The 12,616-nt window shown below is 39.3% G+C and overlaps 1 protein-coding gene across 1 annotated transcript in view; it reads left to right on the top strand.

Moving 5' to 3' along the window:
• The window catches only part of UGDH (UDP-glucose 6-dehydrogenase), a 30,011-nt gene extending 24,310 nt beyond the window's left edge, over positions 1 to 5,701 (top strand). Inside the window, exons 8-12 of the mRNA XM_082464284.1 lie at positions 285 to 415; positions 1,219 to 1,352; positions 1,771 to 1,862; positions 1,978 to 2,088; positions 4,368 to 5,701. Of these exons, the coding sequence (XP_082320410.1) occupies positions 285 to 415; positions 1,219 to 1,352; positions 1,771 to 1,862; positions 1,978 to 2,088; positions 4,368 to 4,478 (579 nt within the window). The 3' untranslated portion in view covers positions 4,479 to 5,701. The remainder of the gene's footprint in view (positions 1 to 284; positions 416 to 1,218; positions 1,353 to 1,770; positions 1,863 to 1,977; positions 2,089 to 4,367) is intronic.
• The last annotated feature ends 6,915 nt before the right edge of the window (positions 5,702 to 12,616 follow it).

Genomic DNA, 12,616 nt, shown 5'->3' on the forward strand with positions numbered 1-12,616 from the left:
TTAGCTGTGCTCCCCACCTTAACATCCATCCCAGCCCGATGCATGGAAAGTTAAGCCAAATGAAAATGAAAATTTTCAGGCTGGCTGTAAGGGGTGGGGGGTGGGTAATTCTTTCTTTATTTTTTTCAGTCTGTAGATACTAAAGAGGTTGTTAATCTTTGCCTCCTGTTAATTTATAAGGCTTGCATTCATACAAGAGTACTCACCATAAAGCTGTGAGCAGTGTATGGTACAGGCTGCACCTCTTCTAACTGATCCTTGCATAATCGTCCTTGTCATTTCAGGTCATAGACATGAATGACTACCAGAGAAGGAGGTTTGCTTCCCGGATTATAGACAGTCTGTTTAATACAGTGACTGATAAGAAGATAGCTATTTTGGGGTTTGCATTCAAAAAGGACACCGGTGATACGAGGTACCAGTTCTTTGAAATATTTCAACCTTTTTGAGAATGTTAACTCCTCATCTTATCCAGATTTTTTTTTTTTAGGTAAGAAGTGGATTTATTTAGAGAGAAAAACACTCCACAGACAGAGTGTGGGCCATCTCAGAAGGCGAGAAAGGCCTTATCCTGATTTTTTGATAGTGGTTGTGTATGTGAAATACATGTATGTATATAGTATAAAGAATAAAAATAAAGTGGACATCAATATCCTCACAAGAAATAGAATCTCACCTGTATATTAAACCCCTTAGGTATTAGAATATATGCCATTTATGGGACTTCCCTGGCGGTCCAGTGGTTAAGATTCTGTGCTGCCAATGCAGGGGTTGTGGGTTTGATCCCTGATCGGGGAACTAGGATCCCACCTGCCATGCGGCATGGCCAAAAAAAAAATAATTAAAAAAAAAATTTAGAATATATGCCATTTAAAAGTGCAGCAAGGGGCTTCCCTGGTGGCGCAGTGGTTGAGAGTCTGCCTGCCAATGCAGGGGACACGGGTTCGAGACCTGGTCTGGGAAGATCCCACATGCCACGGAGCGACTAAGCCCGTGAGCCACAATTGCTGAGCCTGCGCGTCTGGAGCCTGTGCTCCGCAACGGGAGAGGCCACGATAGTGAGAGGCCCGCGCACCGCGATGAAGAGTGGTCCCCGCTTGCCGCAACTAGAGAAAGCCCTCACACAGAAACGAAGACCCAACACAGCCATAAATAAATAAATAAATAAAATTAAAAAAAAAAAAAAAAAGTGCAGCAATACTGATTTTTTTCCTTCAGAGAGTCGTCTAGTATATATATTAGCAAATATTTGATGGATGAAGGTGCACACCTCCATATATATGATCCAAAAGTACCAAGGGAACAAATAGTTGTGGATCTTTCTCATCCAGGAGTTTCAGAGGATGACAAAGGTAAGTAGGCTTTGAGTCTCATGTGTCACTTTGAGTTTGGGCCCCCAGACTTTGTTCTCTAGAAACCTTTGGTTGTTCAGCATTTATCATTTATATCATTGGTAGGCCCCTCTTTTCAACCTTATTTCTCTAAAATTAAACTCTCAGACATTGCTTCATCAACTTTGATTTGAAGTAATCAGCTGTGGGTTAGTCTAGTGATTTTTCCAGCATATTCTAAAAAGTCCCAGAGATTCCAAGGAGTGCTTCTGGGGCAAAATTGGGAGTACTCCAGGCCCCCCACCATTACCCCTACTCACACTTTAACCAGACCATTCCACTTCCGTCAGACCCTCAACTCCTCCAGCAATCTTAGTGTTAAAATGCATAATTTCAAATCACTCCTTTCTTATTCCAACTTTCTGTTGGGTTGTTATAGTGGCCCGGCTCGTGACCATTTCCAAGGACCCCTATGAAGCATGTGATGGTGCCCACGCTGTTGTGATTTGCACTGAATGGGACATGTTTAAGGTGAGGTGACAGTAGTGAGATTAAGGAAAATTTTAGAGGTGTTCTAGTACCATTTGGGGTTGAGTATGTGTTCCCCATATATGCTCTACTTGTTTCTTTGGTTCTGTCTTTACAGGAACTGGACTATGAACGCATTCATAAAAAAATGCTGAAGCCAGCCTTTATCTTTGATGGACGACGTGTCCTGGATGGGCTCCACAATGAACTACAAACCATTGGCTTCCAGGTAAGCATGATCCTGGATTGGTTTTGTTTCATTTGTTTGGTCATTTCCTTTTTAAAGGCTTTGAGTTTTAGAATTTTAATATTTTTTCATTTAGCAATAGCATAACTCTGGGGCAACATGTCAGTCAATTCTCTGGGAAGTTCTGTGGTATTTGTGAAGTACTCCACTCCCTCCTTAAAACTGTGATCTAAAGGTCATTCAGTGTTGGTCTTTCTTACATAATATCAGTTGCCTATCATATGGGGCCAAGATATGCCTTGCCTTACCTCATATAAACATCAAGTAAGAAAATATACACATAAACAATTTTTTTTTTTTCCTGGAGCCTCCAAAGCTAGTCTGCTGCACTGTCTGCATCACACTGACCCGCTCTGAGGCCAGGTCACTTATTCCTATATGAATGTTTTGAAAACTGCAGTATGCAATATAGTTGTCACATGTTGGTACAGGAGCCTATGCCTCTGCGTGCTCAGCACTGTGCTGGTGCTGTGAGAGGTCTGAATGAAAAGTATGGGAGCTGCAGTGGTGCTCGCCCTCTTTTAGTTCAGAGTTTGTCAGTTAATTATGGAACGTTTAGAGAGCTGACACAAACCTGCACAGTACATTTTATGTTGCATCCATTTCAATTCTACCAGGGGCCCCAAAAGTATTAATAAGAGGGAGCTACTTTCCATTTCCTCAGAGCAGAAATGGAGTGGGAGGCTTGGGGGGAGGTTGGGAGGATAAAGAAATCTGCCGGGAGATTGCTGTCAGCATAGTCCCGAAGCAGGGCAGAGTGCAGCAGTGCTTAGAGCTGGCTGTGTGCGTCTGCTCAGCACCAGCTGTCTTGGAGAGGTACTGATGAGGCTTCATCCACTGTTCAAAATATCTCATCTGGTTCTCTTAACCTGTCACTGACTTGTTGAAGATCCTTCTTATTTAGAATTCAGTGCCCATTTCTCATTCATGAGAGATCAACTTGCAAGAAAAATCAGATGACATCCTTGTCTGTTCACACTCCATCAAAGACCCTGGGGACCCTTTTTTTTTTTTTAAATAAATTTATTTATTTATGGCTGCATTGGGTCTTCGTGGCTGCACGTGGGCTTTCTCTAGTTGCGGCGAGCGGGGGCTACTCTTCGTTGCGGTATGCGGGCTTCTCACTGCGGTGGCTTCTCTTGTTGCAGAGCACGGGCTCTAGGCATCCGGGCTTCAGTAGTTGTGGCACGCGGGCTCAGTAGCTGTGGCGCTTGGGCTTAGTTGCTCCACGGCATGTGGGATCTTCCTGGACCAGGGATCGAACCCGTGTTCCCTTCATTGGCAGGTGGATTCTTAACCACTCTGCCACCAGGGAAGTCCCCCTGGGGACCCTTTTATCCTACCCCACCTTAGTGAGTAATGTGATTGTTTTTCACAGTCATGACTTAAACTCAGCAATGTTATTTTTTAAAGATTATTTGCAGGCACAGACACATTTTCTCTCATTCCTGTTTTACTCATCTAAAGGAGAAGATATGTAGAGGTGTATATATTTAAAATAAGTTTGAGTTCTTATAAAATTAACTTTTCCAAGTAAGGATTAAAAAAACAATTAGACTGGAATTACTAAATAAAGGGAATTTATAAGCCACTAAATAAGACAATTGATGAATATAAAGCAGAAGCCCTTTGTGGTATGACTCAGCATTAAATATTAATTTTTAATTAAAAAGACATTTATGAAGATTGTTTAGTATATTTATCTGTGCTGTGTAGAGAGGAGATAAACTTATGACTATTAAAGAAGCAGTGTCTTTAAAGATAAGATTGATTATTTTGGATAGAGGGGATTCCAGCTGGAGCCTTTTAGGCTCTGAAACCTGAACTTCTAAAAAGCTATGCTGTTATAGCTTATGCAGGCTTTTTAGAATGAGGGAAACAGACATTAGAATAGAGTTTGAAAGAATGTGAATTAACTGGAATCCGGTCTGTTTATTGCTTTCACATGTGCTACTGAAACAATCGTGGCAGGTGGTTCCCTATTCTGTTTGAGGGGGTCTGGTGTCGAGAATGACAGGAGTCAGTGTGCCCTGTTATGAATATGAAAAGGGGAGTGCAGACTGACTCTAGAAACATAAACAGTGTGGAAGGAACCAAAGATCTTTCATAGCAGCCCAGATGACTTGAGAAACTTTTTCTGCCTTTAAAAAGAAAAAAAGCATCTAGGTTTTAGCCCTTATTATACTACATTACAGAGTTTTTACATTTAGGTATTGTAATTGTTAATAATTTTCTTTCTAAAATCTTTTTTTCCCCTCTAGATTGAAACAATTGGCAAAAAGGTGTCTTCAAAGAGAATTCCATATGCTCCTTCTGGTGAAATTCCAAAGTTTAGTCTTCAGGATCTACCCAACAAGAAACCCAGAGTATAGACATTGCCATTTTTATTTGTAATTTTTTTGGTACTTCAGGATAGCAAATATCTATCTGATACTAAATGGTAAATGAATCAAGTGCTTTTAAGGAAACAAAACTATTTTTTTAATAATCAAATTTATACTAGCTGTATGGGAATTAGCATATCTGGTAATTATGAAACTAGAATATTTTTTACATATTTTTATAATATTGTTACCTCAGTGATTGGATGCATAGCAAATAACTGTGTTGGTTTTAATGGTGTCAATTTTTGTAAAATTAAACTTCAAACACTTTTTACTTTATAAAATGTCTTTAGGCAGCACTTTAACATCACATTGTAATGGGAATGGCACGCTTCAGTTTTTCTGATCATTGGTTTATCTACTTGTCATTAAGTATGTATTTTAAACCATGAAATGGCTATGCTAAATACTGGGCTAAACCTGTTAACCTTTCCAAAAGTGTCATGGAAGTTTAGAGGTTTCTGGATTAATTGGGTAAGATGTTTTCCATGCCATTTCTTGTCTCTCTGAACTGAGGAGGATGCAATGGACAGAATGTGGCCTTTGAGCTTTTTTTTCCCTATGCTTCCGTGTTAGAAGTAACCCTACAAGTATGGTTTGGTTATTGTTCTTTTGCTCCTTTTGTTTTAATGAGCTGTGTTGTTGGTTTTCTAGTCCAAAAAGATCATCACTGCCCATTTCCAATCAATCCAAATAAGACTAAAAGGCAATATTTTTTTTAGCATGAAGAGAAAATCAGTGTAGTGAAATGAAAATCTATTTCACTCCACTTCTTGTTTTTCCTCACTGATCACTATGTTTTTTTAGTCCACTATTTGTTACTTTTACTTTGCATTTTCTTCCTGTAACTCATTGCAATTTCTCCCTTTTTCTTTAAGTAATAAAACCAATATAATCTCATATATAAACTTATAGAAGTAGATTTTACAAGTTATGTATAGCATAATCCTAAAATAAGGAATTTTGTGTCTTCAACTACGTTTTTTCTTATGTCTCTTTGACTTATATTTGATTTTCTCTTGTGTTTATCATTACTGAAATATGTCAGATGTCCATTTGATGCTTGTGCTCTGCTGAGAGTGTACAAATTGAGTTAAACAGATACAAGTCTCATCCTTTAGGAATTTAGTGGTTCAATAAGAATACAGAGACAGATGGGGACAGAGACACCTATACAGATATCAAATACATAAATAAAGTATTCTGCATAAGCCACTGTGTGGGTTATTTTTTGTCTAGTGCAAGTAACTAATAAGTCATGACAGTATGACATTAGACAGGAAAACAACACTCCTTACTTTTTTGAGAAAGGGGAATTATATTGTTCTTTCAAATGATGCAAGAAAGCGAGGGAATTTAGCAAATAGACCAGGTATCGGCAAACTAAATCCCATTGGCCAAATCTGGCCAGCCACCTGTGAGCTAAGAATGTCTTTTACATTTTTACATGATTGATTACATCTTAAATGGTTATATAAATTGCTATCTGGTCCTTTAAGAAAAAGTTTGCAGACCAGAGTGAAAGAAACAAAACACCAAAAAGAGATAAATGCCAGAGTATTTGAACATACGATGATCCCTTGCTCATAAGACTTTGAAGTGAAGATGAGCTTATTAATTAGAATTTGCTTTACATTTCTGCTTGAAAATATTCTTGTATTGTGCTTAATAACCTTATATTCTAGTAAAGGGATTATAACCCGAAGATGTCTTGCTAAAACAGATAGAATTAGGCACTGGTTTTAAGTTGCAGGATGCTTCAATGCCTAGGATTGATAAGTAAATTGATAAGTAAAAACATGTAAAATACAGGTACTGATTAGAAGGTAGGAGAACTGGTAAGTGGAAGAAAATACAAAAGACAGTTCATAGAGCCATGTAAACTGGCTGTTTGTAATGGGGAAAAATCCCCCAGTGACTGGGCAGGTAACTTACAGCTATTTGAGGCCTTTGTGTGAAAAGTTGGAAGAAGATGGTTAGCCTTGTTCTCCCCTATTAAGAAAATTAAAGACCATGTGTATTTTAAAAGCTGATACAAGATTTCTATTTTTAGGTGAGTTCCCTGGTGGCCTAGTGGTTAGGATTCCAGGATTTTGCTGCCGTGGCCCAGGTTCAATCCCTGGTTGGGGAACTGAGAGCCCACAAGCTGCACAGGTGTGGTTAAAAAAAAAAAAAAAAAAAAAAATTTCTATTTTTATTAGCTAGTACTTTATGTGAGATTATTAACTAGTAATTAAAATTGAAAATAATACATGGACATTTTTAAAAATTCAAATAGATACAAAAGAATATATAAAAAAGTAAAATCTCTCTCCCACAATATGTTCTCCAGAAATCATGTGTTATTCCACTTAAGACTTCCAGCTTTAAGTCCTGACTGCATTACTTTCTGCATTATTTTCCTCATCCGTAGAGATAATTCATCTCTAACTCAGAGCTGTTATGCGGATTACATGAAATCACTGTCTACACAGAGATCTTACTGGCAGTGGCCGGCAGGCGATGGGCACTCCTGTTAGGCCCACTGACCCAGAACCACGTGTAGGCTCTGGAATCACTAAGAGTACAGTAATTAACACAGCCTTACAGGGCAGGCACTACACTGAGCCCTTTAGATGCATTTTCTCATCTATTCCTCATGTAAGGCCTTTTCCATCCCATTTTCAGATGGAGGGCAGAAGGCTAAAAAGATTAAGTAACTTGCTCACAGTCACAACCATTTGAATAGGAGCTTTTCTTACTTGAAGTTGAAAGCATCCTAATTTCAGAGGTATTATTATTAAGAGTGGGCACCTGTGACCTTAAGCAGAATGATGGGATAGCATCCCAAGGGAAGAAACAGATGATGGATAGGGCAAAACAGCATGAGCGGCAGCAAAGAAGGATGTAAATACTTGCCTTTCCCCCTCCCAGGGACTCCCAACTACTAGAAAAGGGTCTGAGGTTCTGCAGGGGGTAGGGATGAGGAAGAGCAGCGAGGTTCAGTAAGACAAACTATTGAAGTTAAGGTCTCGTTTTCTATGTAAGGTCATTTGTACTCACATTTGAGTAATCCTATTTAAACTACTTCAAATTGGGTGTCTGTGTACCCACTATAAGGCAGATGCTGTGAGGTGCTAAGAAATGGAGGGCATAGATGAATGAGAGCAATTTTGTGGAGAAGCTAAGACACATGCAGAAATAACTGACCAAATATGAAAATAGCCATAAATGATAAAAACAAAATGCTATTTGGGCACTTGAAGTGGGCCTTAACAGACAAACATGATCTTGATAGGGAAAGTGGGTCAAATGAGCACGTCAGTGGCAAAAGCAAAGGGAGCAAAAAGATGCCTGCAGGAAAATTCAGACTGGTTCTAGGGAAAGCAAGTTGCTTTTTGTTTGGGGTTGAAGGGAGCATGAAGAGGAATAGCTGGAGAAGACTGGAAGTTTAGACTAAGGACAGATTGTAGAAAGCCTTGAACTTCAGGCTGAGTTTGGGCTTCTCTTAATCGTCAAAATGGAGACACCAATGGTTACACAACATTGTGAATGTACTTAATGCCACTGAAGTGTAAACTTTAGAATTGTTAAAATGATAAATGGGGGACTTCCCTGGTGGTCCAGTGGTTAAGAATCCGCCTTCCTAATGCAGGACACGTGGGTTCGATCCCTGGTCAGGGAACTAAGATCCCACGTGCCATGCGTGGCGCAACTAAGTCCGCGCCGCAGCTACTGAGCCTGCACCACAACTAGAGAGCCCGTGTGCCGCAACTACTGAGCCCACGCGCTCTAGAGCCTGTGCACCACAACTAGAGAGAAGCCTGCACACCACAACGAAGATCCTGTGTGCCGCAACTAAGACCCAACGCAGCCAAATAAATAAATATTTTTTTTAAATGATAAATGGAATCACCGAAGGTTTTTTTAAAATGCAGTCATTTTCTTAAAAAAAAAAAAAAGATATTTGTTGGTCACGCTAAAGGACAGACTCAAACTAGCTTTCCAGAGTTGCAGCCCCAAACTAGATGTTACCATCTAGTTTATTCATACATTGACACTGTATTAAAGTTTTAGACCAAAACCCAGGCATGAATATATCAGTGCCAGACTTGCAAAATAATACTTACAAGGGACCTTTAAACTTCAGAGGATAAGCTGGATACAGTGACCTCTTGCTGTCTTCCTCCCTTCCTTTTCCTGAATATAGTCCAAAAGACCACTCATTGTAGATCTGCATTTTACAATATACCACTAGTAACAAGGCAGATTATTTTAGGTGAACATACATTTTTCTTAATTTTAATAGGCATTTATTTTAAAGGCATTAGAATAAATATGACTTACAAATTATATTAGTTAGTATATAAACTTGACTGCTCTAACAGAGACCAAAAATGATAGTGTCTTAAACAGAAGGGAAACATATTTCTCTCAGACATGGAAGTCCAGGGCTGGCAGAGCACTTCCATAGTCATCAGAGGCTCAGACTTCTTTACCTGGGCTCTGCCACCCTTTACACAGTCTCCTATCTCATGGCTCAAAATGGCTGCTCCAGCTACAACATCACGTTCTCATTCCAGCCAGCAGGGAAGGGGAAAGAGAAGGGAAAAGTAGGACCCACCCTTTAACAGCACATTCAGAAGTAGCACAAATCATTTATGCTCACATACCATCGGTCCCAACTTAGTCACATATCCACAACCGGCTGCAAAGGACTCTGGGAAATATAATTTTTAGCAGGATAATCAACCATGCGCCAGCTAAATATTCTACATGAAGTTTCATTTTAAAGGAATTTAAGTTTAGAAATTTAGTCAATTGTAAAAAAAAATTAATATATAATACTGTAGTTCCCATCCAGATAGGGCAAAAATTTGTGACGGTTTTACATGAATGACTGGAGTTTAGGAAACAGTGGTAGGTGATGTATTTTAATTAGTAACACTAAACATAGTGTTAGTTTTTCTAACACTAATGAGCAAGCATACATAATGGCAAACATACAGATGTAAAGTGAATATTAAATGTTACTTGTTCTCTACCAATGATTTTCAAACCATGACCAACCCAAGCATCGCTATAGAGATGCTTCAGGGATTCAGCAAATGATTGATTTAAATATAAACATAAATATATATATACACACATAGATAATTATATATGTAAAATTATCTACAAAGCTACTATTAAAAAGACAGCAAGCAGAGTTCTTGGTCAACATGGCAAACTGAGCACACATTTATATCCTCTCCCTTCTAAGGACACCATTAAAATTACAGTGAGAGGGGGAAAAGGCAAAATCCAATAAAGCAAAGAGAATAGGAGGGGGCCATCAGTGGTCAAGAGATTTAAAGAAATTTCTGGAAAGCCTTGAGTGGATAGATGTATACTGACTAAAGAGAAGAGTTGCTTCCTGGAATATTGATGTGAGGGCCAGAGGAGGAGGCCCTGCCCAGCAGAACAGCAGAGGCTCTAACCAAAAAGGAGGTGGGAGAGAGAGGGGCACCCACCAGGGCCTTAACTGTAGGTCTTTAACTTGAACAGTCAACCTTCTCATCTCATCCACCTCTAGAGGCACAATGACAGGCAGCCTGGCAATTACACCCATGTGATTACATCTTCCAGCCCCCAGGGTCAAGGGGAAAAAAAAAAAGTAGGTGTGGGCAGGGGGAAGTTTCTTCTCTAAAGAAATTGATTCGACTGCCTGGGGAGAACTATAACAATGAGTACTGTTCTCCACCAGAACAAACCCTAAGTCCAATACCAGCTGTCTGCAAGTTTGCCCTAAAGCAAAGCCAGCAAGTCAAAGCACTGCCTGGACTCTTGGGTTACGTGTGTTGAATTAACCACATGCACTATTTTCATTCTCTCCTGAAATCTCACTAAAACAGCAGTAAAGAAATAAGAAAGCTGTAAATAGATAAGGACAAAGAATGAGGAAGGAGGCACCAGTAGATGAGAGATGTCAAACAATTTTTGGAAGGTGGACCACGGGAGGCTAAGTAACTTACTATAAAGAGCAAGCAGAAACTTCCATGCCCACATAAGGGACTGCCTTCTAGATGTAGGTAACTGGTCGCTTAGAAGATCACAAGAATTAGAGGCACCACATACCACAAAAGGTGGGGTTTAGGTGTGGGGCTAAAAACAGGGGACTTTGATGGAAGGCTGTATAAGGAAGAGTTGACTGCACCCCAGTCTCAACCCTACCCACACCAAGAAACTACCTTTCCCACTCCTTACTCTCATGGGATATTAGAGGTTTATTTTCAGGAGGAATAGAATTAGAAAGTTTCAGCCTTGGGGTGGGTGTTAGTGGGCTGCCAGACTGGAAACGAGGAAACTAAATAAAAGTCTGCATATGGAACAGAGACCCACGCTCCCCTAACCAGCTTGCTTTTACTCATCTGGCTCTGAGTAAGCAGGCAGCCAAGTTTATAGCCCTCAAGGCAGGAGACTTGAGGATTATAATTATTATTTTCAATCCTGACATTTGGGAGTCACTCCTTGAGAAATCAAGCTCATGCCCCAAATACGCTCCAGTGTAGCTCTATCAATTAGATAGCTCCCCCCACCCCAGCTTCCAAATAGCTTTAGAGTGGCTTATCACTTCATATGTCTGTACAGCCAAGGAGATGACGGAGAGCCTTTAACACAAAAGGCAGAGACCAAAACAAAGGAAACAGAGACAATGCTCAGTGCAGAGAACCACACTATCCTCAGAGAGAAAAATGGAAGAACTTGTAGCTAGGAAACAAGAACAGAATGCTATTTAAAGGGGAAAAAAAAATCAGAGACGTGCTCTTGAAAATGAAAATGTGGTGGCCAAAATTTTAGCAAGCGAATCATCATCAAATGAAATTTTCATGGAAATCCAATACAAAATAGATTAAATGGTATTTTATTAGCACAAATGTTATGTTAAAATGTATGTGTGGCTTCTGAGTAGCTGGGAGTCCCCACAAGGATAAAGGGCATGTACTCAAATCCCTCTCAGCGGCTGCTCCTGCTGTTTTGCTCTACTCATACTCTGAATCTTTCTTTGGGGTGTTATTCCCATTTTTCTGCCTAAGTCCACTGGAGCTCATGCTTCTTAATGCAGTAATACAAATAATATCTCTAAAGTGAAAATGTTTGCAGGGAATTCCCTGGCGGTCTCTTTCTTAGGACTCGGCACTTTCACTGCTGGGGCCTGGGTTCTATCCCTGGTCAGGGAACAAAGATCCCCCAAGCTGCATGGTACAGTCAAAAATAATAATAATAATAATAATGATAATAATAATAATAATAATAATAATAATAAAGATATCTCACCAAACAGGAATTGGGTTTCAGGGTTGGCTGATTCAATGGCTGGAAAGGGGACAGTGACCCCTGTACTAATTGATTTCTTAAAAACCATGTGCATTTGTCACTTTCACTTTCTTAAAAATACTATTGGTGCTACAAAAAGAAAAAGATCAGACATACTGAAATGGGCACATACCAGATTTTAACACATTGGAGACCACTGATGCATTAACTTGTGCTGCACGATCAAGAAATTTTGTATAGGCCACCTGCCATGTCTGTGCATTTAAATATGCTTCTTTTTAATGCATCATTGTTTAGGAAGGTCAAAGCTCTGCCCTGGCCTTTTAAAATTCAAGCCTGTTTGTTCTTGTACATTTATGCAAGGGACTACACCTCTACAGCACCCACTCTCTACACTCAAATGTCCAGCAAGATCCAGGCATTTGGTCACATATTCTAATGAGTGAATGAATAACCAATTCATAAGATACTATTTGTGATTCCACTTTGAAACAAACATTTCCTGCTAATCATCTTTCAGGTTTTTGGATTAAATTTAAATGGAGAGTATGCTGAGATTGCAAGATGTTTTAAATTTTTAAAATAATTTATCATTATTTAGCTGTATCAGTCAGGATTTTCCTCAATACTATGTAACCAAAATAAAACAAAGAAGTAGACTGTTGAGGTCTGACAAAGACTGCAAATGTCATCCATGACTCCCAATTTCACATATGTATCAAAACAGCTTCATCTTATCATTCACTATTTTTATGTGTAGTTGTTACAAATCTAAAACCTTAACATATATTTGTGCTAATTAAATGCCATTTTAACTATTTTACATTGGG

The sequence above is a fragment of the Balaenoptera physalus genome (genome assembly GCF_965194825.1).
Source record: "Balaenoptera physalus genome assembly, chromosome: 5".
Lineage (NCBI taxonomy): Eukaryota > Metazoa > Chordata > Mammalia > Artiodactyla > Balaenopteridae > Balaenoptera > Balaenoptera physalus.